Source organism: Oncorhynchus masou, chromosome 3 (assembly GCF_036934945.1).
Source record: "Oncorhynchus masou masou isolate Uvic2021 chromosome 3, UVic_Omas_1.1, whole genome shotgun sequence".
Classification (NCBI taxonomy): Eukaryota; Metazoa; Chordata; class Actinopteri; order Salmoniformes; family Salmonidae; genus Oncorhynchus; species Oncorhynchus masou.
In genome coordinates this window covers 31,383,495-31,405,758 of record NC_088214.1, presented here as the reverse complement: position 1 = coordinate 31,405,758, position 22,264 = coordinate 31,383,495, and the positions used below count along the sequence as shown (strand labels likewise).

General features: G+C 43.0%; 1 protein-coding gene across 1 annotated transcript in view; it reads left to right on the top strand.

The window, feature by feature from the left end:
• Positions 1–22,264, top strand: part of LOC135514564 (receptor-type tyrosine-protein phosphatase N2-like) — a 143,683-nt gene that overhangs the window by 61,223 nt on the left and 60,196 nt on the right. Inside the window, exon 14 of the mRNA XM_064937996.1 lies at positions 21,595–21,659. Within this exon, the coding sequence (XP_064794068.1) occupies positions 21,595–21,659 (65 nt within the window). The remainder of the gene's footprint in view (positions 1–21,594; positions 21,660–22,264) is intronic.

The window sequence follows — 22,264 nt, the reverse complement described above, 5'->3', positions numbered from 1 at the left end:
TACAAATATAGGATCTTAATTTGATCACTATTTTGATGCTGAGAATTGCAAACTTGGTGTATTCAAGGTTTAAAAGACTTGTAAAGGCTTGTAAATTGTGTAATTTTCAACGATATGTTACAACCCGTTCAAAAATTGTCCAGTAATTATAATCCACATAATATTTAATATTTCCTGTTGCTGCATGATTTTTTTTCCTGCTGTAGCAATCTGTCTCAAATTAAGATCCTACATCTGTAGGCAGAATCCAGCTTCTCTTAGTGGGCTCTGAGATCCCTGATGAGAACAGAAGCAGACAGCTGAATTGATTGGCCCACTTCAGCGTATGGACCTTGATTACAGCCACATTCAAGTGCTGTTCTGTTCTCTACATCACCTTACCCACTCCTTAGAGGAGAGGAGAGTGACTCACTAGGAGTAGGCTGTCTGCCTCCCTGCTGCATATAGCCAGCTAACTGTTCGCCTTGAAAAACCTTCATATAGTCAAGACAGACAGACTAATGCGGTGCCCTGTATTATACAGTATGTTGTAAATGAAGTTGCATAGATACAGTAGGCTACTACAAAGATGGAATGTACATTATCCGTATGTACTATTCTGTTCTCAGAATAAGACATATTTCTTGTAATTTCCTCATTTAGTAAAATATTAATGTTCTTGAATGAGTAACACATAATGATTGATTGGCTTCAACATTATGTTATCAGTTTTATAGCTACACAGATCACAGTAGGTTGGTGGCACCTTAATTGGGGAGAACGGGCTCATGGTAACTACTAGATCGGAATAGGTGGAAGGGTATCAAATACATCCAACACATGGTTTCCAGGTGTTTGATGCCATTCCATTTGCACCATTCCGGCCATTATTATGAGCGGTTCTTCCCTCAGCAGCCTCCTGTGATACAGATGTAGGATCTTAATTTGAGCCAGTTTGCTACATCAGGAAAATAACACAGTTTTCGTAAGGGAAAATCAAGTCTGACATTTCAAAGTGGAAATTACTTCAGAACTTTTTTAACCTCAAATACACTACAATTTTTACATTTCCTGCATTACAGGACATTTCACCTGAAACAGGGTGATCAAATTAAGATGCTACATCTGTACAGAATATGTTCTACAGTGTGATTCACAAATGTCACTGTGTTCTGACTGAGTGAGTGATAAAATCATATTGGTACATACAGTGCAATGGCTGCTTGGTATAGAAAGTTAGAGGTATCTCCATAAGGTTACGGCACGAGGGGAGCAGGAGAGGGTTCAACTCTCGTTTGATGGTTGGAGCCAACATGAAATGTCCCTAGAAAGCCGGGTGCTGGTGCTTCTCTCTTTCTGTTTTAGAGTGTTTTATGTATTCCAACAGAGAGACAAAGTCAGCCCAGAAACTTCAAAGCTGCTGGGTGACATTTAGGTCTACATCTTCAAAGGACCCCTCCCTGCTTTTGTACTTCAGCTTTTTGTCTATAATTAATGTACTCCTTCCAGATTCTGAGTGGGATTAGAGAGCCAGACAGAATGTATATGTGTGTGTGTGTGTGTGTGTAGCCATAGCCAAGGGAAGTAGGGGTGCTGAGGGTGATGCAGCACCCCATGAAAAATCAGATTACAAAAATACTTTTGTTATTGACCAAATACTTATTTTCCACCATAATTTGCAAATAGATTAATTCAATATCCTACAATGTGATTTTCTGGATTTTTTTCCCTCATTTTGTCTGTCATAGTTGAAGTGTACCTATGATGAAAATTACATCTTTTTAAGTGGGAGAACTTGCACAATTGGTGGCTGACTAAATACTTTTTTGCCCCACTGTGTGTGTGTGTGTATATGTATAAATAAAAATCACAAAGTAGAAGACTGATATAGACGTCTGTAGCGCAGGCATTTACTTTTTTTGACATATGGTTTGTAACAATATGCTCCTCAAACAGATCACATTTACAGAGTGGGCTCTCTGGTACTTTTAATGATTTGACCCATTTTATAGAAATTAACATAGAAATTGACATTATACTTCATTAACCAATCACAGCCCTCCTTTAGGATTGCACATTCAGCAAGTCACCAGCACTAAGCATTCAGTTAAGAACATATTCATATTTACAATGACTGCCTACCGGGGAACAGTGGGTTAACTGCCTTGTTCAGGGGTTAGCTCGGGGATTCGATCCAGCAACCTTTCGGTTTCTGGCCCAACGCTCTAACCACTAAGCTACCCGCCGCCCCGTATTTGTAGAGTAAAATAGTAAGAGTAAAATAATGTCTTAAAATTAATCAAATCAAAAGGGGTAGTTTTGAGATATTCATATTAATGTTTTATGTTGAATAAATGAATGTGACATTTTCAGAATCATGAGGGATGACATATACTTGCTATTTTAGAGCACAATAATAATGACGCAAAGATATTGTCTGTATCATATATGGTTCACAGATTTTAGGGTCTTACAAGAGGCATGTATAGGTCTAAAAAGGGGCTAAAATGGCCACTTTCATCATGGTTTTCTCAAAAATGGTTTGTGATCCTTCCTGCAATGAAGTTTCTGTGATACCAAACATATTTTACGCTCCCATAGGTGTGGACCGCCCTATTGGACTATGGAAGTATCCATATTGATCATATCAAGCATGCATGTACACATGCATTTGACCTGTATTTCTCTCGTATGAGGTTGTACTGACTCCATGTGTTTTCCTACCTGAACTTTATGGACGTTAATGGATCAATTATTTTCCACTGGATGCATTAACAAAGGGCAAGTACAGATCTGTCTGGGAAAATAAAAGGGTTTATTTTTCTTCCCATCATGAAAGAAAGAAAAGAAGGGATGAATTATGTATGGGTTATGAGAGACGAGTCTTCAGTTCATTCTCAACCCCTGATTGAGTCTCAAATTGATCGGTGCGGGTGATGCCATAGTTGTTATAGGTCAGTATGGACTCATGCCAAAGGACACCCTATTAATTATGTAGTGCACTGCCTTCAAGCAGGGTTGTAAAAATGTGTGCACTTTAGAGGGAGCAGTGAGAGGCGTCGGAGGAGATGGCTGCCGTTTTACGTCCTCCTAACCAATGTGTGCTATTGTGTGTGTTTTTTGCATGTTATTTGTAACTTATTTTGTACATGTAATATCTTATGTTTCACCGAGTCATGGCTGAATGACGACATGAATAACATACAGCTGGCTGGGTTTTCTGTGCATCGGCAAGATCGAACAGCTGCCTCCGGTAAGACAAGGGGTGGCGGTCTGTGTCTATTTGTAAACAACAGCTGGTGCACGAAATCTAATATTAAGGAAGTCTCAAGGTTTTGCTCGCCTCCGGTACGGTACCTCATGATAAGCTGTAGACCACACAGCTTTTTGTTCTAGACTTGGCACTCCGGTACCGCTTGCCATACTGTAGTAGAGAGAACAGTCTATGACTGGGGTGGCTGGGGTCTTAGATAATTTTTAGAGCAGTCACTGGCTTCATCAATAACTGCATCAATGACGTCATCCTCACAGTGACCGTGGATTACAGGCAACATCTGCACTGAGCTAAAGGGTAGAGCTGCTGCTTTCAAGGAGTGGGACTCGAACCAGGACGCTTATAAGAAATCCCGCTATTCCCTCCGATGAACCATCAAACAGGCAAAGTGTCAATACAGGACTAAGATTGAATCGTACTACACCGGCTCCGACTATCGTCGCTTGTGGCAGGGCTTCCAAACTATTACAGACTGCAAAGATAAGCACAGCCACGAGCTGCCCAGTGACATGAGCCTACCAAATGAATTCTATGCGCGCTTTGAGGCAAGCAACACTGAAGCATGCATGATGAGAGCACCAGCTGTTCCAGACGACTGTGTAATCACGCTTTCCGTAGCCGATGTGAGTAAGTCCTTTTAAACAGGTCAACATTCACAAGGCCGCAGGGCCAGTCAGATTACCAGGACGTGTACTCCGAACATGCACTGACCAACTGGCAAGTGTCTTCACTGACATTTTCAACCTGTCCCTGACTGAGTCTGTAATGTTTCCAGCAAACCACCGTTGTCTCTGTCCCCAAGAACACCAAGGTAATGCCTTTAATGCCTAAATGACTACCGACCCGTAGCACTCATATCTGTTGTCATGAAGTGCTTTGAAAGGCTGGTCATGGCTCACATCAATACCATTATCCCAGAAACCCTAGACCCACTCCAATTTGCATACCACCCCAACAGGTCTACAGATGACGCAATCTCTATTGCACTCCACACTCCACTTTCCCACCTGGACAAAAGGAACACCTACACTACCGTTGAAATGTTTGGGTTCACTTAGAAATGTCCTTATTTTTGAAAGAAAAGCACATTTTCATAAAATTGATCAGAAATACCGTGTAGACATTGTTAATGTGGTAAATAACTATTGTAGCTGGCAACAACAGATGTTTTATGTAATATCTACATACTGTAGGCATACAGGGGCCTATTATCAGCAAACCATCAATCCTGTGTTCTGTTCCAATGGCACATTGTGTTAGCTAATCCAAGTTTATCATTTTAAAAGGCTAATTGATCTTCAGAAAACATAATTGCAAAAGGGTTATCACAGCTGAAAACTGTTGTCCTGATTAAAGAAGCAATAAAACTGCCCTTCTTTAGACTAGTTGAGTATCTGGAGCATCAGCATTTGTGGGTTCGATTACAGGCTCAGTCTATTCTTGTTCTGAAAAATTAAGGCTATTCCATGTGAGAAATTGCCAAGAAACTGAAGATCTCGTACAACGCTGTCTACTACTCTCTTCACAGGACAGCACAATCTGGCTCTAATCAGAATATAAAGAGGAATGGGAGGCCCCGGTGCACAACTGAGCAAGAGGACAATTACATTAGAGTGTCTAGTTTGAGAAACAGATGCCTCACAAGTATGCAAAACACCTGTCTCAACATCAACAGTGATGAAACCAAAATTGAACTTTTTGGCAACAATGCAAAACGCTATGTTTGGCGTAAAAGCAACACAGCTCATCATCCTGAACACACCATACCCACTGTCAAACATGGTGGTGGCAGCATCATGGTTTGGGCCTGCTTTTCTTCAGCAGGGACAGGGAAGATGGTTAAAATTGATGGGAAGATGGATGGAGCCAAATACAGGACCATTCTGGAAGAAAACCTGATGGAGTCTGCAAAAGACTTGAGACTGGGACGGAGATTTGTCTTCCAACAAGACAATGATCCATAACATAAAGCAAAATCTACAATGGAATGGTTCAAAAATAAACATATCCAGGTGTTAGAATGGCCAAGTCAAAGTCCAGACCTGAATCCAATCGAGAATCTGTGGAAAGAACTGAAAACTGCTGTTCACAAATGCTCTCCATCCAACCTCACTGAGCTCGAGCTGTTTTGCAAGGAGGAATGGGAAAAAATGTCAGTCTCTCGATGTGCAAAACTGATAGAGACATACCCCAAGCGACTTACAGCTGTAATCGCAGCAAAAGGTGGCGCTACAAATTATTAACTTAAGGGGGCTGAATAATTTTGCACGCCCAATTTTTCAGTTTTTGATTTGTTAAAAAAGTTTGAAATATCCAATAAATGTCGTTCCACTTCATGATTGTGTCCCACTTGTTGTTGATTCTTCACAAAAAAATACAGTTTTATATCTTTATGTTTGAAGCCAGAAATGTGGCAAAAGGTCGCAAAGTTCAAGGGGGCCGAATACTTTCACAAGGCACTGTATTCCTTCTGTTTTGGCACAGTTAAAGTACTAGTATTACTCCTGTGTGAAATGCTGTGTTGGTACCAGTATAATAGACAATATAATGCGATTTGTACTTCAAGGATCCAATGCAACACTTTCCAAGTCTTCTTATGAGAAAGTCGTTTTTTCTCACCAATGTGTTGACTAGTGGAATTACAACCAGAAGTGATATGACAACAATCCCCTGTCCCAGACATATCACTGACCTTTGCTGCAGCAGACAATTTCATTGTTGACTTTATCCCCATATTGCATTTCCAAATGTAATTTAAGTCATGCAAATCAGATTTTCCAGCAGAGAACTGATTTTTGTGAGTTGAGGGATTTCAGGTCTAATAATGGATTTGTTGTATATCAGAACAGCAATAACTGTCATTAACAATGTGTTTGGTTAGCCATTTACTGTGACCTGCAATTTAACCATAAACATTGAGCTTAATTAAATGAGGTTGAGGTGACCCAATATTCAAGTGTAAAAATTGTTTAGTTACATTTAGTAAACCATTTGTAACGCAACCATTGTGAATCCAGAAGCAGCCATGGTGCCTTAGTGCTGTGATGTGGTGCAGAGTCCATAGCTTTCCATATTGTGATTTGGTACAGCTGTAGTGCATTGGATCTGTGATGGCACATTCCTTCAGACACATGTGCACGCCATTGGATCCCCCTCTGCCAGGTGCTACCCATCTTTGTGCCACCGCCACCACCCCCTTCCCCTTTCAACCCACCACACACACGCAAACAAATGCAAGCAGGTACTCATAAACACAAACACACACACCCAAATGCAAGCACACAAACACACACACACATACACACATACACACACACGACACACACACACACACACACACACACACACACACACACCCTGCCGTGGCTCCACTGTTGGCAGGAGACCAAGTCATGCATAATGGCTCTGCCAAGGCTGATATGTTCACTCGTTAACTAGTAGGATCTCATGCTGCTGACACACACACACACATACACAGCTTCACCAGAGACAGGAGCCAGGAACAGCTACAGCAGCCAGTTAGCACACTACTGATCTGGGCCTGGTTTTCCAAAACAGTTAGAACACTACTGGCCTGGGCCTGGTTTCTCAAAACAGTTAGAACACTACTGGTCTGGGCCTGGTTTTCCAAAACAGAACACTACTGGCCTGGGCCTAGTTTTCCAAAACAGTTAGAACACTACTAGTCTGGGCCTGGTTTCCCAAAACAATTAGAACACTACTGGTCTGGGCCTGGTTTCCAAAAACAATTAGAACACTACTGGTCTGAGTAACCATCGGGTTCTTGGTCACCTCCCGGCCCAAGGCCCTTCTCCCCCGATTGCTCAGTTTGTCTGGGCGGCCAGCTCTAAGAAGAGTCTTGATGGTTCCAAACTTCTTACATTTAAGAATGATGGAGGCCACTGTGTTATTGGGGACCTTCAATACTGCAGACATTTTTTGGTACCCTTCCCCAGATCTGTTCCCCGACACAATCCTGTCTCAGAGAGCTACAGACAATTCCTTCGACCTCGTGGCTTGTTCCGGAGCCGACAGAGATGGCCGCCTCGCTTCGCGTTCCTGGGAAACTATGCAGTATTTTTTTTTACGTGTTATTTCTTACATTGGTACCCCAGGTAATCTTAGGTTTCATTACATACAGTCTGGAGGAACTACTGAATATAAGAGCAATGTCAACTCACCATCATTACGACCAGGAATATGACTTTCCCGAAGCGGATCCTGTGTTTTGCCTTCCACCCAGGACAATGGATCGGATCCCAGCCGGCGAACCTGAACAACGTCGCCATAAAAGGGGAAAACGAAGCGGTCCCCTGGTCAGGCTCCGGTGACGGGCACATCGCGCACCACTCCCTAGCATACTACTCGCCAACGTCCAGTCTCTTGACAACAAGGTTGATGAAATCCGAGCAAGGGTACCATTCCAGAGAGACATCAGAGACTGTAACGTTCTTTGCTTCACGGAAACATGGCTCACTCGAGAGACGCTATTGGAGTCGGTGCAGCCAGCTGGTTTCTTCACGCATCGCGCCTACAGAAACAAGCATCTTTCTGGTAAGAAGAAGGGCGGGGGGGTATGCCGTATGATTAACGAGACGTGGTGTGATCATAACAACATACAGGAACTCAAGGCCTTCTGTTCACCTGACTTAGAATTCCTCACAATCAAATGTCGACCGCATTATCTACCAAGAGAATTCTCTTTGATTATAATGAGAGGAATATTACAACCCAAGCAGACACATCGATGGACCTGAACAAACTTTTTTTAAATCTATGTAAACTGGAAACCACATATCCTGAGGCTGCATTCATTGTAGCTGGGGATTTTAACAGGGCTAATCTGAAAACAAGACTCCCTAAATTCTATCAGCATATCGATTGTGCAACCAGGGCTGGTAAAACCCTGGATCATTGTTATTCTAACTTCCGCAACGCATATAAGACCCTCCCCCACCCTCCTTTCGGAAATGCTGACCACATCTCCATTTTGTTGCTTCCTGCATATAGACAGAAACTAAAACAGGAAGTTCCCGCGCTCAGGTCTGTTCAACGCTGGTCCGGCCAATCTGATTTGTACAGTGGGGCAAAAAAGTATTTAGTCCGCCCCCCAATTGTGCAAATTCTCCCACTTAAAAAGATGAGAGAGGCCTGTAATTTATGACAGACAAAATTAGAAAAAAAATCCAGACATTTGTAGGATTTTTAATGAATTTATTTGCAAATGATGGTGGAAAAATAAGTATTTGGTCAATAACAAAAGTTTATCTCGATATTTTGTTATATACCCTTTGTTGGCAATGACAGAGGTCAAACGTTTTCTGTAAGTCTTCACAAGGTTTTCACACACTGTTGCTGGTATTTTGGCCCATTCCTCCATGCAGATCTCCTCTAGAGCAGTGATGTTTTGGGGCTTTTGCTGGGCAACACGGACTTTCAACTCCCTCCAAAGATTTTCTATGGGGTTGAGATCTGGAGACCTGGTTTCATCTTCAATGCCCTTGCTGATGGAAGGAGGTTTTCACTCAAAATCTCACGATACATGGCCCCATTCATTCTTTCCTTTACACGGATCAGTCGTCCTGGTCCCTTTGCAGAAAAACAGCCCCAAAGCATGATGTTTCCACACCCATGCTTCACAGTAGGTATGGTGTTCTTTGGATGCAACTCAGCATTCTTTGTCCTCCAAACACGACGAGTTGAGTTTTTACCAAAAAGTTATATTTTGGTTTCATCTGACCATATGACATTCTCCCAATCTTCTTCTGGATCATCCAAATGCTCTCTAGCAAACTTCAGACGGGCCTGGACATGTACTGGCTTAAGCAGGGGGATACATCTGGCATGCAGGATTTGAGTCCCTGGCGGCGTAGTGTGTTACTGATGGTAGGCTTTGTTACTTTGGTCCCAGTTCTCTGCAGGTCATTCACTAGGTCCCCCCGTGTGGTTCTGGGATTTTTGCTCACTGTTCTTGTGATCATTTTGACCCCACGGGGGGAGATCTTGCGTGGAGCCCCAGATCCAGGGAGATTATCAGTGGTCTTGTATGTCTTCCATTTCCTAATAATTGCTCCCACAGTTGAGTTCTTCAAACCAAGCTGCTTACCTATTGCAGATTCAGTCTTCCCAGCCTGGTGCAGGTCTACAATTTTGTTTCTGGTGTCCTTTGACAGCTCTTTGGTCTTGGCCATAGTGGAGTTTGGAGTGTGACTGTTTAAGGTTGTGGACAGGTGTCTTTTATTCTGATAACAAGTTCAAACAGGTGCCATTAATACAGATAACGAGTGGAGGACAGAGGAGCCTCTTAAAGAAGAAGTTATGTCTGTGAGAGCCAAATCTTGCTTGTTTTTAGGTGACCAAATACTTATTTTCCACCATAATTTGCAAATAAATTCATTAAAAATCCTACAATGTGATTTTCTGGATTTTTTTCTCGGATTTTGTCTGTCATAGTTGAAGTGTACCTATGATGAAAATTACAGGCCTCTCTCATCGTTTTAAGTGGGAGAACTTGCACAATTGGTGGCTGACTAAATACTTTTTTGCCCCACTGTATATACTGTCCTCAATACCATCTACTGCATCTTGCCTATGCTGTTCTGTACCATCACTCATTCATATATCTTTATGTACATATTATTTATCCCTTTACACTTGTGTGTGTATAAGGTAGTAGTTGTGGAATTGTTAGGTTAGATTCCTCGTTGGTTATTACTGCATTGTCGGAACTAGAAGCACAAGCATTTCGCTCCACTCGCATTAACATCTGCTAACCATGTGTATGTGACAAATAAAATTTGATTTGATTTTTTTTGCTCTGACCTCATATAGACAGATGTGCACCTTTCCAAATCATGTCCAATCAATTGAATTTACCACAGGTGGACTCCAATCAAGTTGTAGAAACATCTCAAGGAGGATTAATGCAAAACAAGATCTACCTGAAGTCAATTTCGAGTCATAACAACGGGTCTGAATACTTATGTAAATAAGATATTTGATATTTGAATACGTTTGCAAAAATGTCTAAAAACCTGTTTTTGCTTTGTCATTATGGGGTATTGTGTGTAGATTGCTGAGGATTTTTTTTTCTATAAACCATTTTAGATTAAGGTTGTAACGTAACAGAATGTGGAAAAAGTCAAATGGTCTGAATACTTTCCGAAGCACTGTATACAGCAGGGCTATAGGCCACATCGGCCTAATATATTGAAATCAATTTCATGTTCAGTCAACTGAGTTCTATTTTTAAGGTATTGTAAAATGTGCCTCAATTTATTTCATGATGTGTAACAACATGTGCGCAATGATATTCCAAATAAACCTGTGATTTAGTGGATTATTATAGTGTAATCATTAGAATAAGCCGCCTCAAATATTTGCAGCCATGAGGTGATATCTCTCTAGGAGCTGATCCATCGTCAGCGTTATGGAATCATTTTAATGTGACGGTAAGATTTGAATGGAGAAAGCTGATCAGAGAGCAGCCCTGCCTTTCTTTCGATCCTGTCAGTATTGAAACAACGCACTTAGTAAACGTTCTTTGTGACTGTTCAGTGTTAAGTTTATTAGGATCCCCATTAGATACTGCACATGCAGCAGTTACTCTTTCTGGCATCCACATAAAATGTACAAATACCTGACAAAGCACAGAAGAGTAATACACAAGAAAAACTTAAGATATTACCATAAAATAAAAATGTAAATAAAAAAAGTTATATATAGGAAAGACACTAATAGACAACAAAAACACTATTTACACACTATTCATATATAAATATTCATATTCTTATATACAGTACAGGTAAATTAGGTCAGTGTGGTTCCCTTAAGCAATAAGGCACGAGGGTGTGTGATATATGGCCAGTGTACCACGACTAAGGGCTGTTCTTAAGCACGAAGCAACCCGGAGTGCCTGGATAAAGCCCTGAGCTGTGGTATATTGGCCAGATACCGCAAACCGCCAAGGTGCCTTATTGCTATTATAAACTGGTTGGCAATTTAATTAGAGCAGCAAAAATAAATGTTTTGTCATACCCGTGGTATACAGTCTGGTATACCATGGCTGTCAGCCAATCAGCATTCAGGGCTCGAAGCACCCAGTTTATGCAGTATATATAATGTATTTGTATGTTTTATTTGAAACTAAATGTAATCTCTCTCTTTGTGAAGAAAATATGAGAAGTTACTCACAATTGCTCATTCTATTATGAAACCTAGCTAAGTACCCTAGAAGATAGTTTCCACTTTCCCCTTTGTAATAATGGATTTCAATGCAGTAATTCTGAGTTGTAATAGACATTTCCGAGGTGAAATTAAGCAGTAAAGGTGTAAATCTATGCTCATAAGGTTGGTTGTTACAGTTAATGTTGTAATGCAGTAACTGTCCATTTTTATGTCGTTTACAGTGATATAGCGCCAACATAGCTATTCTAGAGATCACAAGGTGCTGAGAAGACTGCCTAACAACGTGATGAATAAACTCTGCTTTGCAGTCACAGTGTGTAAACTCAGCAACCTTAGCTTATGGATGTATCTGAGTGTTGATACAGCCAGGTCAACTATGGGGTCATCTTTGCCTTTTTTGGTTGCGTCCCAATTGGCATTGTATTTTAGCTCTGTCGGACAAAGAGAATTCCAGCAGTCAGTGTCAGGGTTTCCTATTGGCTTGCTGGGTTTGAGTGGCACGGCGTTTGATTTGTCATGACAACCAGAACAAATGCTGTTAATGAGGTCACCTTGGGTTCTAGATCAACTGTCTGACTTCTATTTCCCCAAGAAATCACAACCGCCATGGTTGCATCCCAAATGGTACTCTATTCCATATACACAGTAGTGCACTAGTTTTGACCAGGGCCCATATGGCTTTGGTCAAAATTAGTGCACTATGTCGGGAATAGGGTGCCCTTTGGAACGTAGCCTTAGTCATCTAAATGAAAATGTAATGGCTGGATTTCAAGTGCCTACCGCCTGATACGGGGGATTCCTTGAAATAGGAATCTAATATTTTCTGTGGTATATTTTGTATTCTTTTCTTTTTTCGGTGAGCCTTTTCCTGACTCAGTTCTGAGGGTTAGAACGTGGGTGTGTTCAGTATACACCTCATCCTCCTCTGTCTTCTCTCGTGGGGACATCAGTAGGCTGGCTAATACCTTCAATTTGGCTGTGTGTTTGTATGAGAGAGAGAGAGAGAGAGAGAGAGAGAGAGAGAGAGAGAGGGAGAAGAACTCTAGTACAGCTCAGTGTCTGAACAAGTAGTACCCACTTGCCGATGGGCAGACGGGAAACAGAGACAGCTCATTTCAGTGTCTGGAAGCGTACACACACACACACACACACACACACACACACACACACACACACACACACACACACACACACACACACACACACACACACACACACACACACACACACACACACACACACACACACAGGCTCCACTCCAGAAGAAACACCATTGAAGGTGGGGTAGGAGAAGAGAAGAGTGGGGGAGGGGTATCGAGGGCGTCATATTCTCGTATAGCAGAGGAGAATATTCATGACCATATTCTCGTTATGTGGCTGACCTAATGTCAGAGGTGTAGGAGGTAGACAGAAAGGCAGCGTCTCTCTGGACCAGTACAGATCTACTAGGATTCGACACAGTGTGGTAAACTGGTTTCTCCTCTCCTCCAGGTATAGCTAGGCCTTGGATATGTGCTCTAGGGGGTACGGAGCTCTGCTTCTCTCATCCTTTGATACCGTCCTACAGAGTTAGGGAGTTTACACCGAGTAGGCACTGCCTGCCAGCGCTATGCTGCCAGTGACTCACTACACTGCCTAGTGCCTTGGTTTTGTAGTCAGCTAGCGTCTGAAGAGCCGGGCAGGAGTCAGAGCCAGCCAGGTTTGCCCTAGGCTTTCTTTTATTTACAATCTGGACTCCGTGGGCTCCATTTCTTAAGGGAAAACGAAGTGAGCGAGCCAGCGATCTAACCACTCGTACAGGCAGCGTCTGGCCAGTCTCCAGCCTCCCGTACCTCCTGAAGGTATTCATATGGTTTCAGCCAATACAATGTATCTTCTTTTAGGCTGCTGCGTGTGGGGGGGGGGGGGGGAAGTGACAGTCCTCCACTGCTATCTCTACACCCAGATGTCCCTTGATAGTTCCATCCACCGCCATGGGACTTGTGTAGACCTTTCAACGGATCACATCTTCTTCCTCCAGCTAGTACCCGGGTTTGTAATTATGTGCCGCAGGACAGGAGGACTTGTCCTGGGAGGATCACGTATTGACGTGAAGCCTCTGTTAACACAGATGTACTCATCAGCACCTGTGCCTGTCTGTGGCCCTGGGCTATGGTGATCCAGGTGTGCTCCCCTGCTGTCCTGTCCTCTTAGTGACACCACTGCGGTCTCCAGGTGTCCACTCGAGTGTGTACAGCTGTCCCAGAATGCAGTGTTATTGGCACAGGGAAATGCAGGAACTGTACAGACCTCACAGGACGACTGTGCTAAAAGACTAGTGAAATCATCTGGTTGGACTTGACATGCCAAGCATGTGTAACACCGTTGTCAGAGCTCTGAGCAATATGCAAGTTGAATTCATTCCTGCTGTGTTTATTTTCTTACTGTTAAGTATTCTATTTTCGAACGTGTGTGCACATATTGATTATTTGACACAAAAGACTGTCATACCGAATGGATTGTTTATAATAAGCAGAAGTCACTGTCTGAAAAACCGAGGACAATTGCCATAATATGAACAATATGAACAAAACCAGCACAGTCTAAGATATAGCCTTTTAACATTGGGTTTGGAGGCTTCCAGGGCTTGGAAACAATTGAAAGCTCAAGGATTTCCCAGTGTGTCAGCCCCTGTCCTCCCTGCAGCAATAATAGGAGACATTCCCTGTGAGTGTGAATTTTGTGGGAAGGCTCTGACTGTACAGCAAGCTCCCCAGTGAGTGCATCTCCTGCAGAGATGGCCTTGACCATGGAACTGTGCCAGAAGGCTTTAAGTCTCTCTGCTGTGCTTCACTAACACACACACACACATGCAGGCAGATACACACGTTCACGCATGCATTCACTCCAACACACACACACACTGATAGGCTACAGACACATTTGAAAGTACCAGATAGCCTTGTGTAGCGTTTTGTCAATTTCTCTGCTTACACCTCCGCATAACATCCGTTAAAAATACAATTATGCTTTTCTCACACTATGAATGAACCGTTTTACAGTTTGAACCCTAAATATTTGTCTATCTTTTACTCTAGCCTTTATTGGACCATTGAAATGCATTGGGCTGTCAGAGGGTCTTTAAAATGCTTGAGTGATCATGCAGCAATAATATTTGAGCGAGCAGGAGCTGGCTGCTGCCGGCCCTCACTCACTGAGTCCGTCCCAAATGAGGCACTGGTCAAACGTAGTGCACTATAAAGGTCATTTGGGATGCATCCACTCAATCAGCTGGAGAATTGAGTCAGACATAAAGGTCACCCATCGGAGGTGCTAAAATGGAGGAGAGAGAGGGGAGTGAGAGTAGAGAGAGGGGAGGGAGAGAGGGGTGGGAGAGAGGGGAGGGGAGGGAGGGAGGGAGGGAGAGAGGGGAGAGAGGGGAGGGAGGGAGCGAGAGAGAGGTGTTAAGTGCTGTCAGTCTGTGTGAATTTTCCTGCCAAATTTTCTCATATCTTCAGTCTGAAGGAAACGGTATTATACTGCGGCTTCAAATGACTTCCTACTGAGTAGTAGGCTATGTTTGCATCCCAAATGGTAGCCTATTGGGACCTAGTCAAAAGTAGCGCACTATATAGGGAATAGGGTGCCATTTGGGATGTATTCTACAGGTAAAGGAAAGGAAACACAAATAATTGAGGGATGCCAAATAGATTGAAAGATGGTGCTCCTACACAGGTGTGGTTCCTTAAGTTAATGAAGTAATTAACATCCCATCATGCTTCAGGTCTGCAGACTGGACGGTGGTACATTCATGCTGCGAACAGCCCATTCCGTCTTATCCCAAAGATGCTCTATTGGGTTGAGGTCTGGGGACTGTGCAGGCCAATCAAGTAAACTGAACTCTTTGTCATGTTCCAAGTTGTGTTTTTCCTCAATTGTCCAGTGTTGGAGATCGCGTGCCCACTGGAGCAGCTTCTTGTTTTCAAATCAAAGTTTTTTTGTCACGTGTGCCAAATACAACAGTCAACCTTCCAGTGACATGCTTACATACAGGCTCTTAATGATAGTGCAAAAAAGGTATTAGGTGATCAATAGGTAAATAAAGAAATAAAATCAACAGTGAAAAATAACAGTAGCGAGGCTATATTCAGTAGCAAGGCTATAAAAGTAGCGAGGCTACATACAGACACTGGTTAGTCAGGCTGATTGAGGTAGTAAGTACATGTGGATATGGCTAAAGTGACTATGCATATATGATGAACAGAGAGTAGCAGTTGCGTAAAAGAGGGGTTGGCGGGTGGCGGGACACAATGCAGACAGCCCGGATAGCCAATGTGCGGGAGCACTGATTGGTCGGCGCAATTGAAGTAATATGTACATGAATATATAGTTAAAGTGACTGTGTATATATGATAAACAGAGAGTAGCAGCAGCGTAAAAGAGGGGTTGGGGGGTGGCACACAATGCAAATAGTCTGGGTAGCAATTTGATTATCTGTTCAGGAGACTTATGGCTTGGGGGTAAAAACTGTTGAGAAGCCTTTTTGTCCTAGACTTGGCTCTCCGGTACCACTTGCCATGCGGTAGTAGAGAGAACAGTCTATGACTGGGGTGGCTGGGGTCTTTGACAATTTTTAGGGCCTTCCTCTGACACCACCTGGTATAGAGGTCCTGGATGGCAGGAAGCTTGGCCCCAGTACATGTACTGGGCCGTACGCACTACCCTCTGTAGTGCCTTGCTGTCGGAGGCTGAGCAGTTGCCGTACCAGGCTGTGACGCAACGCAGAACTCGTTGATCCTTGTCAAGGATGTTTTTAGCTGATAGGAGTGGAACCCGGTGTAGTTGTCTGCTGCAATAGCATGTCCTTGACAACGATCAACGATTTCTGCGTTCCAAGATGTCGTACTGCGTACCACTGTTGTACTGCGCCGTTATTTGTTTGTGGCCCACCTTTTAGCTTGCACGATTCTTGGCATTCTCCTTCATCCTCTCTCATCCATGAGCTGTTTTCGTCCACAGGACTGCTGCAGACTGGATGTTTTTTGTTAGTTGTACAACTCCTAGTAGATCCTAGATACTATCGTGCGTGAAAGGCCCAGGAGGTCGTACATATCTGAGATACGGGATCTGGCGCCGATGATCATGCCACTCTCAAAGTTGCTTCGGTCACTCATTTTGCCCATGCTAACATTCAGTCGAACAGTGACTGAATGCCTTGATGCCTGACTGCCTGCTTTATATAGCAAACCATGGCCACGTGGCTCATTGTCTGTTGGAGCGATCCATTTTCATGAACGAGGTGGTGTACCGAATAAACAATGTATATCTCCTTCCTCCCAGGGTCCAATTTGCTCAGGCTTGGTTGTGTGGGAAGTGGTGTGTTAATGGTTCCTGAAGGACGGGTCTAAGAGTCGGCTGTCTGGGACAAACTCTCCTGATAACACCAAACACCTTGTCTGCATCTCAAATGGCACCCTATTCCATAGTGCACTACTTTTGACCAGGGCCCATGTGCTCTGGCCAAAAGTAGAGCACATAGTGCACTAAATAAGGAATAGGGTGCCATTTGGAATGTAGACAAGGTGTTTGGTGTTATCAGGAGAGTTTCCTGGGAGTCCCTGTGGTGTTATGTCTACAACTGCTAGTGTTCTGTACTGGCTAACAGGCTAGACTACTGTCACTGTCACAGCCCACTGATGGGCATGGCTTGTGTTGCTAGTACAGCCAGTATTATAGAAAGCAGTGTCATGGTAAGCAGTGTCATGGTAAGCAGTGTCATGGTAAGCAGAAAAGGTAGCTTGACTATTTGACAATGAAGTGCAATGTCTTTATGATTCTGTCTTTGTGTGTGCTGCCTTTTGATTCAGATCCCTGCTGTGGATGGGCTGATACAGTCTGTCCCAGTTTTAGCTGCTTACCTGCTATGTGTGAATCATCCTCACCTCCACTTATCAAAACAAAATGCTCCCTCTCTCTGTCTCTCCCTCCCTCCCTGCCTCCCTTCCTGAACATTTGTGAATCTGCTGTTGGAAGGTGAGGCTGCGATGTCCTAGTCTGTGTGACTTGTTTGTGCAGGAGCCTCCGTTCATGGGTGTTGTTGTCTACCCTGTGTAGGAGGGTTGTTTGTGTCATAGGCCGCCTCCTATATGGCACCGTATTCCCTATATAGTGCACTACTTTAGACCAGGGTTCCGGTCAAAGTCGTGGACTATATAAGGTGTTAGGGTGCCATTTGGAACGCAGGCCCCATTAAGAGCTTAATCAGATGTTTTGTGGACATTCTCATCACTGTTTAGAACCTGCATTTAACTGCAACGGAAACATAACTGCCAATGTGGGGTGGCAACATTCTGTAAAATGTCACCATGCGATACCCAAAGAAAATATTAATAACAAAATAAAGGGTTTGGCGGCACAAAATTGCTCACCTTTTTCATTAGTGGCTGTGTTATGAACATCTGCATCGAGACCAAGCACATCATTACACAACAACCACAAATATGTTCTTTGTTATTTGGAATTACAATAGTTGCAGTAAAGTGTGTAAAATGTGACATGAAAATCAATTACAACCAATACCGTTGTAAGCCAGACCCCAATAACAACAGATGCTTTATCGATACCTCTCCCAGTACAACTCTGTACTGTGACCACTATTTCATCTCCCATGTGCTGTGATGCCGTGACGAGCTGTACAGCAGTGGAACAGTGGCGAGTGATGATAAATGTTTGGATAGAGATGGTGCTCTGCTTGTTTGCCATTATTCAGCTGGCAGACGGTGCTTGCGTCCCAAATGTAACCCTATTACCTACATAGTGCACTACTTTTGACCAAAGCTCTATGGCACTATACAGGGAATAGGGTGTGATTTGGGATGCAGACCGTGTGTGATGGAGTACTGCTCTCCTCCTCCTCCACAGAGAGGTAATGGCTCCTTGCCCCAGCTGGCCTGGGATGCCATTTTACCCCCTGCTTTTAATTTTATGACATATTGCATTGTCTTTGTGATGCTCTAAGTCTTCTCTAATTGCTCATTGCTTCATATTGCAGTTTATATTACTGGAGGCAATAAGGGGAGGGTGTTGGAGATTGGAGAAAAACATCATTTGAAACAGATTAAAGGCTGAAATGTTGATTTCAGAAATCAAATTAATGCAAGTGAGACCCCCAAATATAATATCTAATTAAAACATTTAGAAAAATGACTCTGGAATTGGTTTTGACATCTGTATTTGCAACGGGCTGTCATGGATAGCCGGTTGTTGGGGATGGGGGAAGAGTCTTTACACAAAATGAAGGTTCGGGCAGGAAAAATAGAAATACTATAACTTTACCACGGTTGTGTTTTTTTCTTCTCCCTTCTCTCTATCTCGTAATATTGTTTTAAAGTCACAAGACAGTGATATTGTTACTTGGCTAAAACAACATTTCAGAGATGAAAACACACTGTGCTATATTTTAATTTGTTCAGGGATCACTGCTATCATGATCAGGTAATGTGATTACATCCGTGTAGTGTGTCAGCAAGCGATGGTGTTGTGCCTCTTCGCTCCTCGCCTTTGAAGGATGGCGGTTGTTTTCTTCTCATTACCGCCCTCAAATGTGCTCAGAAACAGTCCCTGGTGCGACACAGCATCCCATTCTGGGCTGTGAACTCATAGACCCAGGCCTTTTCCTTCAGTCAATGGTGAAAAATGGAGCATTTTTTGAATCCTGTCTACTTTGTTCCCCTCAAGGCGCCTCTGATACATTGAGTTAACATAAAGCAGAACTCAGGACATGAAGGCCAGGGTGACAAATGAAACCCCTATGTATTTTTTTAGATGAAGAATAAGCTATTTTTCTCCTGGTACCCCCTGTTTCTTATTCAACATGTATTGGAAATGTGACATTCGGCATTAGATGGAGTGCACTGACAATGGTATATGTAGAATGGAATGATGTGAATATGGATTTCTTACAGGACATGCAATGAGAATCTGTGTAGTTAACTTTTGCTATTTCTATTCAAAATGTGTCATATCATGTCTTAGACTTATTTCAAAGCCTGCAGGTGTGCAAACTGTAAACACAATTGCCAATTTGCCCTCGCCCTTTTTGTAGTTTGTTAGTAGTTTCAAAGATCCATCCATGCAGGTTGTGATTTGGAATCACTCAGTGTGGTACAAACTAGCGTGCTCATTATGGCTGAGCTCTAGTTGGGCTGCTGCTCGTTTGGAGAGGAGAGAGGAGGAGAGGAGATGAGTGGGGAGAAAGGAGAGGAGAAATAAGAGAGGAGAGGAGAAAGTAGAGGGGAGGTGAGGAGGGGAGAAAGATGAGAGGAGAAAGATGAAAGGAGAAGAGATGAAGAGGAAAGGTGAGGAGAGAAGAGAAGAGGAAAGGAGAGGAGAACGAAGAGGAGAGGAGAAAGGAGATGAGAAAAGAGAAGAGGACAGGACAGGAGAAGAGGAAAGGAAAGGAGAGGAGAGAGGAGACAGGAAAAATGAGAGCAGAGAAGAGGAGAAAGGAGAGGTGAAAAGAGGAGAAAGGAAAGGAGATGAGAGGAGGCTGGATGTGGGGGAGCCATGCTCCACACTGTGGTGTTGGGATGACAAAAGTATTGTCTAATGAGAGACTGGCTGGCTTTAATTAACTCACCCTCACTATGAACATCCTAGTACCAGGAAGAGAAGTCACACTTGTTGCTGTGTTGGATCCCTCCCATGGACAGCATGGGGAGTCTTCATGTTCATTTGTCTGTTTATTTGTTTGATTATTTATTTGTTTGATTGTTTATTGTATGCTCATCAGGCTGTGGTGTGTGGTTGCAGTTAATTGATCTTGTATGGGTTTTAATGTCCATGTCTTTCATGGGCATGTCTTTGTGAATTTAACCTCACTTGCAAAGGCAATACGTTACCACGAGCTGCGCCCTAGTGTCCTCTCTGCGGTGCATTTACTGAACAGTGGTGTAATGGTCATGGAGTTGTAGACTGACTGGTTCAGTGGAAACGGAAAGTGGAAATGGAAAGTGCTCATCACTAAGTGTGTGTGTAGCCCAGGTGGTGTGCTGTGACAGCATTATTGAGACGTCGTCTTTGACAGGACCGACCACGGCAGACAAGGTGGTCACACTCCCCTCCTCGGGTTCAGAGTTCAGTTTACCAAGGAGGTCGAGCTCAATCAAATTACCCATCTGAAGCCGCACGACGTAATTATACGGGACTCTGTATAAATTGGTGAGAGCAAATAATTGCTGTGATTGATTAAAACACTAATTAGATTAACATTATATAGAGTTCAGGGTTTGCGTCGCAAATGGCACCCTGTTCCCTACATAGTGCACTACTTTTGACCAGAGCCCTATGGGCACTACTTTTGACCAGAGCCCTATGAGCGCTGGTAAAATGAAGTGCACTATAAATGGAATAGGGTGCCATTTGAGACGTACTCGAGCTCTCCCCAGGTTATTTGCATATCCTTTATCTGCCGGATGTGTCAACAAAGGAGGTGCTTTCACATGGAAAACATAGTGAATTAATTTATGAACAGTTTTTTATAACATTTTGTTCTTCCTGTAAAATGAATCTTGTCAAATTTCAATTAAACCTCAAAATGATTTCCTCTTAAGGCAGAGGAAGGAAGGTTCAACAGGAGTTTTATAATTCTATTTCGGGGAGGATTTGCCTTAATATTCAACTCTTGCAAAAAGAGATATAACTCAGAGAATTCAGTCAGAGAAGATGCTTATTGCTAGTTCAGTACGAGAGGTAAATAAACCTTTAGGTAAATCTACCTGTACTTGTTATCTACTAATCTAGTTCTACTCAATCTAATTGGTTAATAACTTGCACTGTTAGATTATATTGAGGAAAAATGTACTGATAGAAAGACATCTAATAATGTCCTTCATAGTCTTGACCTTGTTTTGTAGACACTTCTTTTCTAGACAGTAGAGATCTGTCTGTGAATTCATCCCAAATGGCTCCCTATTGCCTATATCGTGTACTATAGGCTTCTATCAAAAGTAGTGCACTATATAGGGAACAGGGTGCCATTTGGAACGCAGGCATGGCCTGTCTGTTTCCTCTGGGAGTGACGGCTGCTTCTCTTACTGCCACCTCCTCCACACATTCTACTGTAAGAGTGATTGACGCCTCTGTCTCACAAAGGCTGCTGTTTCTCCCCTTCACAGTTCGCCAGAGGGATGCAGTAGAGACGGAGGCCAAGGTGATCATTCTGGAGGCTGGAATCACAGATGTAAGTTCCTTTCTTTCTATGGGTTTGACTCAAATGACACCCTATTCCCTATGGTAGTGCATTAGTTTTGACCAGGGCCCATAGGGCAGGTAGTGCCTCCAATAGGGCCCATAGTCTCCGGTTAACAGTAGTGCAGTATATAGGGAATAGAGTTCCATTTGGAAAGCAGCCATGATCTCAGACTGTGAGATTATTTTTGATAGTTTAAATTGTCCTATGTCATTTATTTGAGTGTTTTCCTCGTGGGCTGCTACAGCAAAGCACCATGGGTGAAGAAGTACACTTTCCTTAGAGCATAATTAAATATTTTGACAGATTCTGTGTGAAAGAGAGATAGTGACCGTAACGCAAACAAACGGACTAATTCTTTATTTTCTGTGCTCGGCACTTATAAAGCACCTTTATGCATCAGTTGAGAAAGCATCGTTACCGAGCCTCCATTCTTAGAACCCATTCTGACTGGCTGGCTCTCCTGGGCTCCACTCGTGAACATTACCATTCTCTGCTACCTCTCTATTAAATACGCTGTGGAGTGTCTCTCCTCTCTCTGTTATTGATTCAGCAGTAATTCTGCCTCAATGACTGTGTCACATTCACACCGTCAA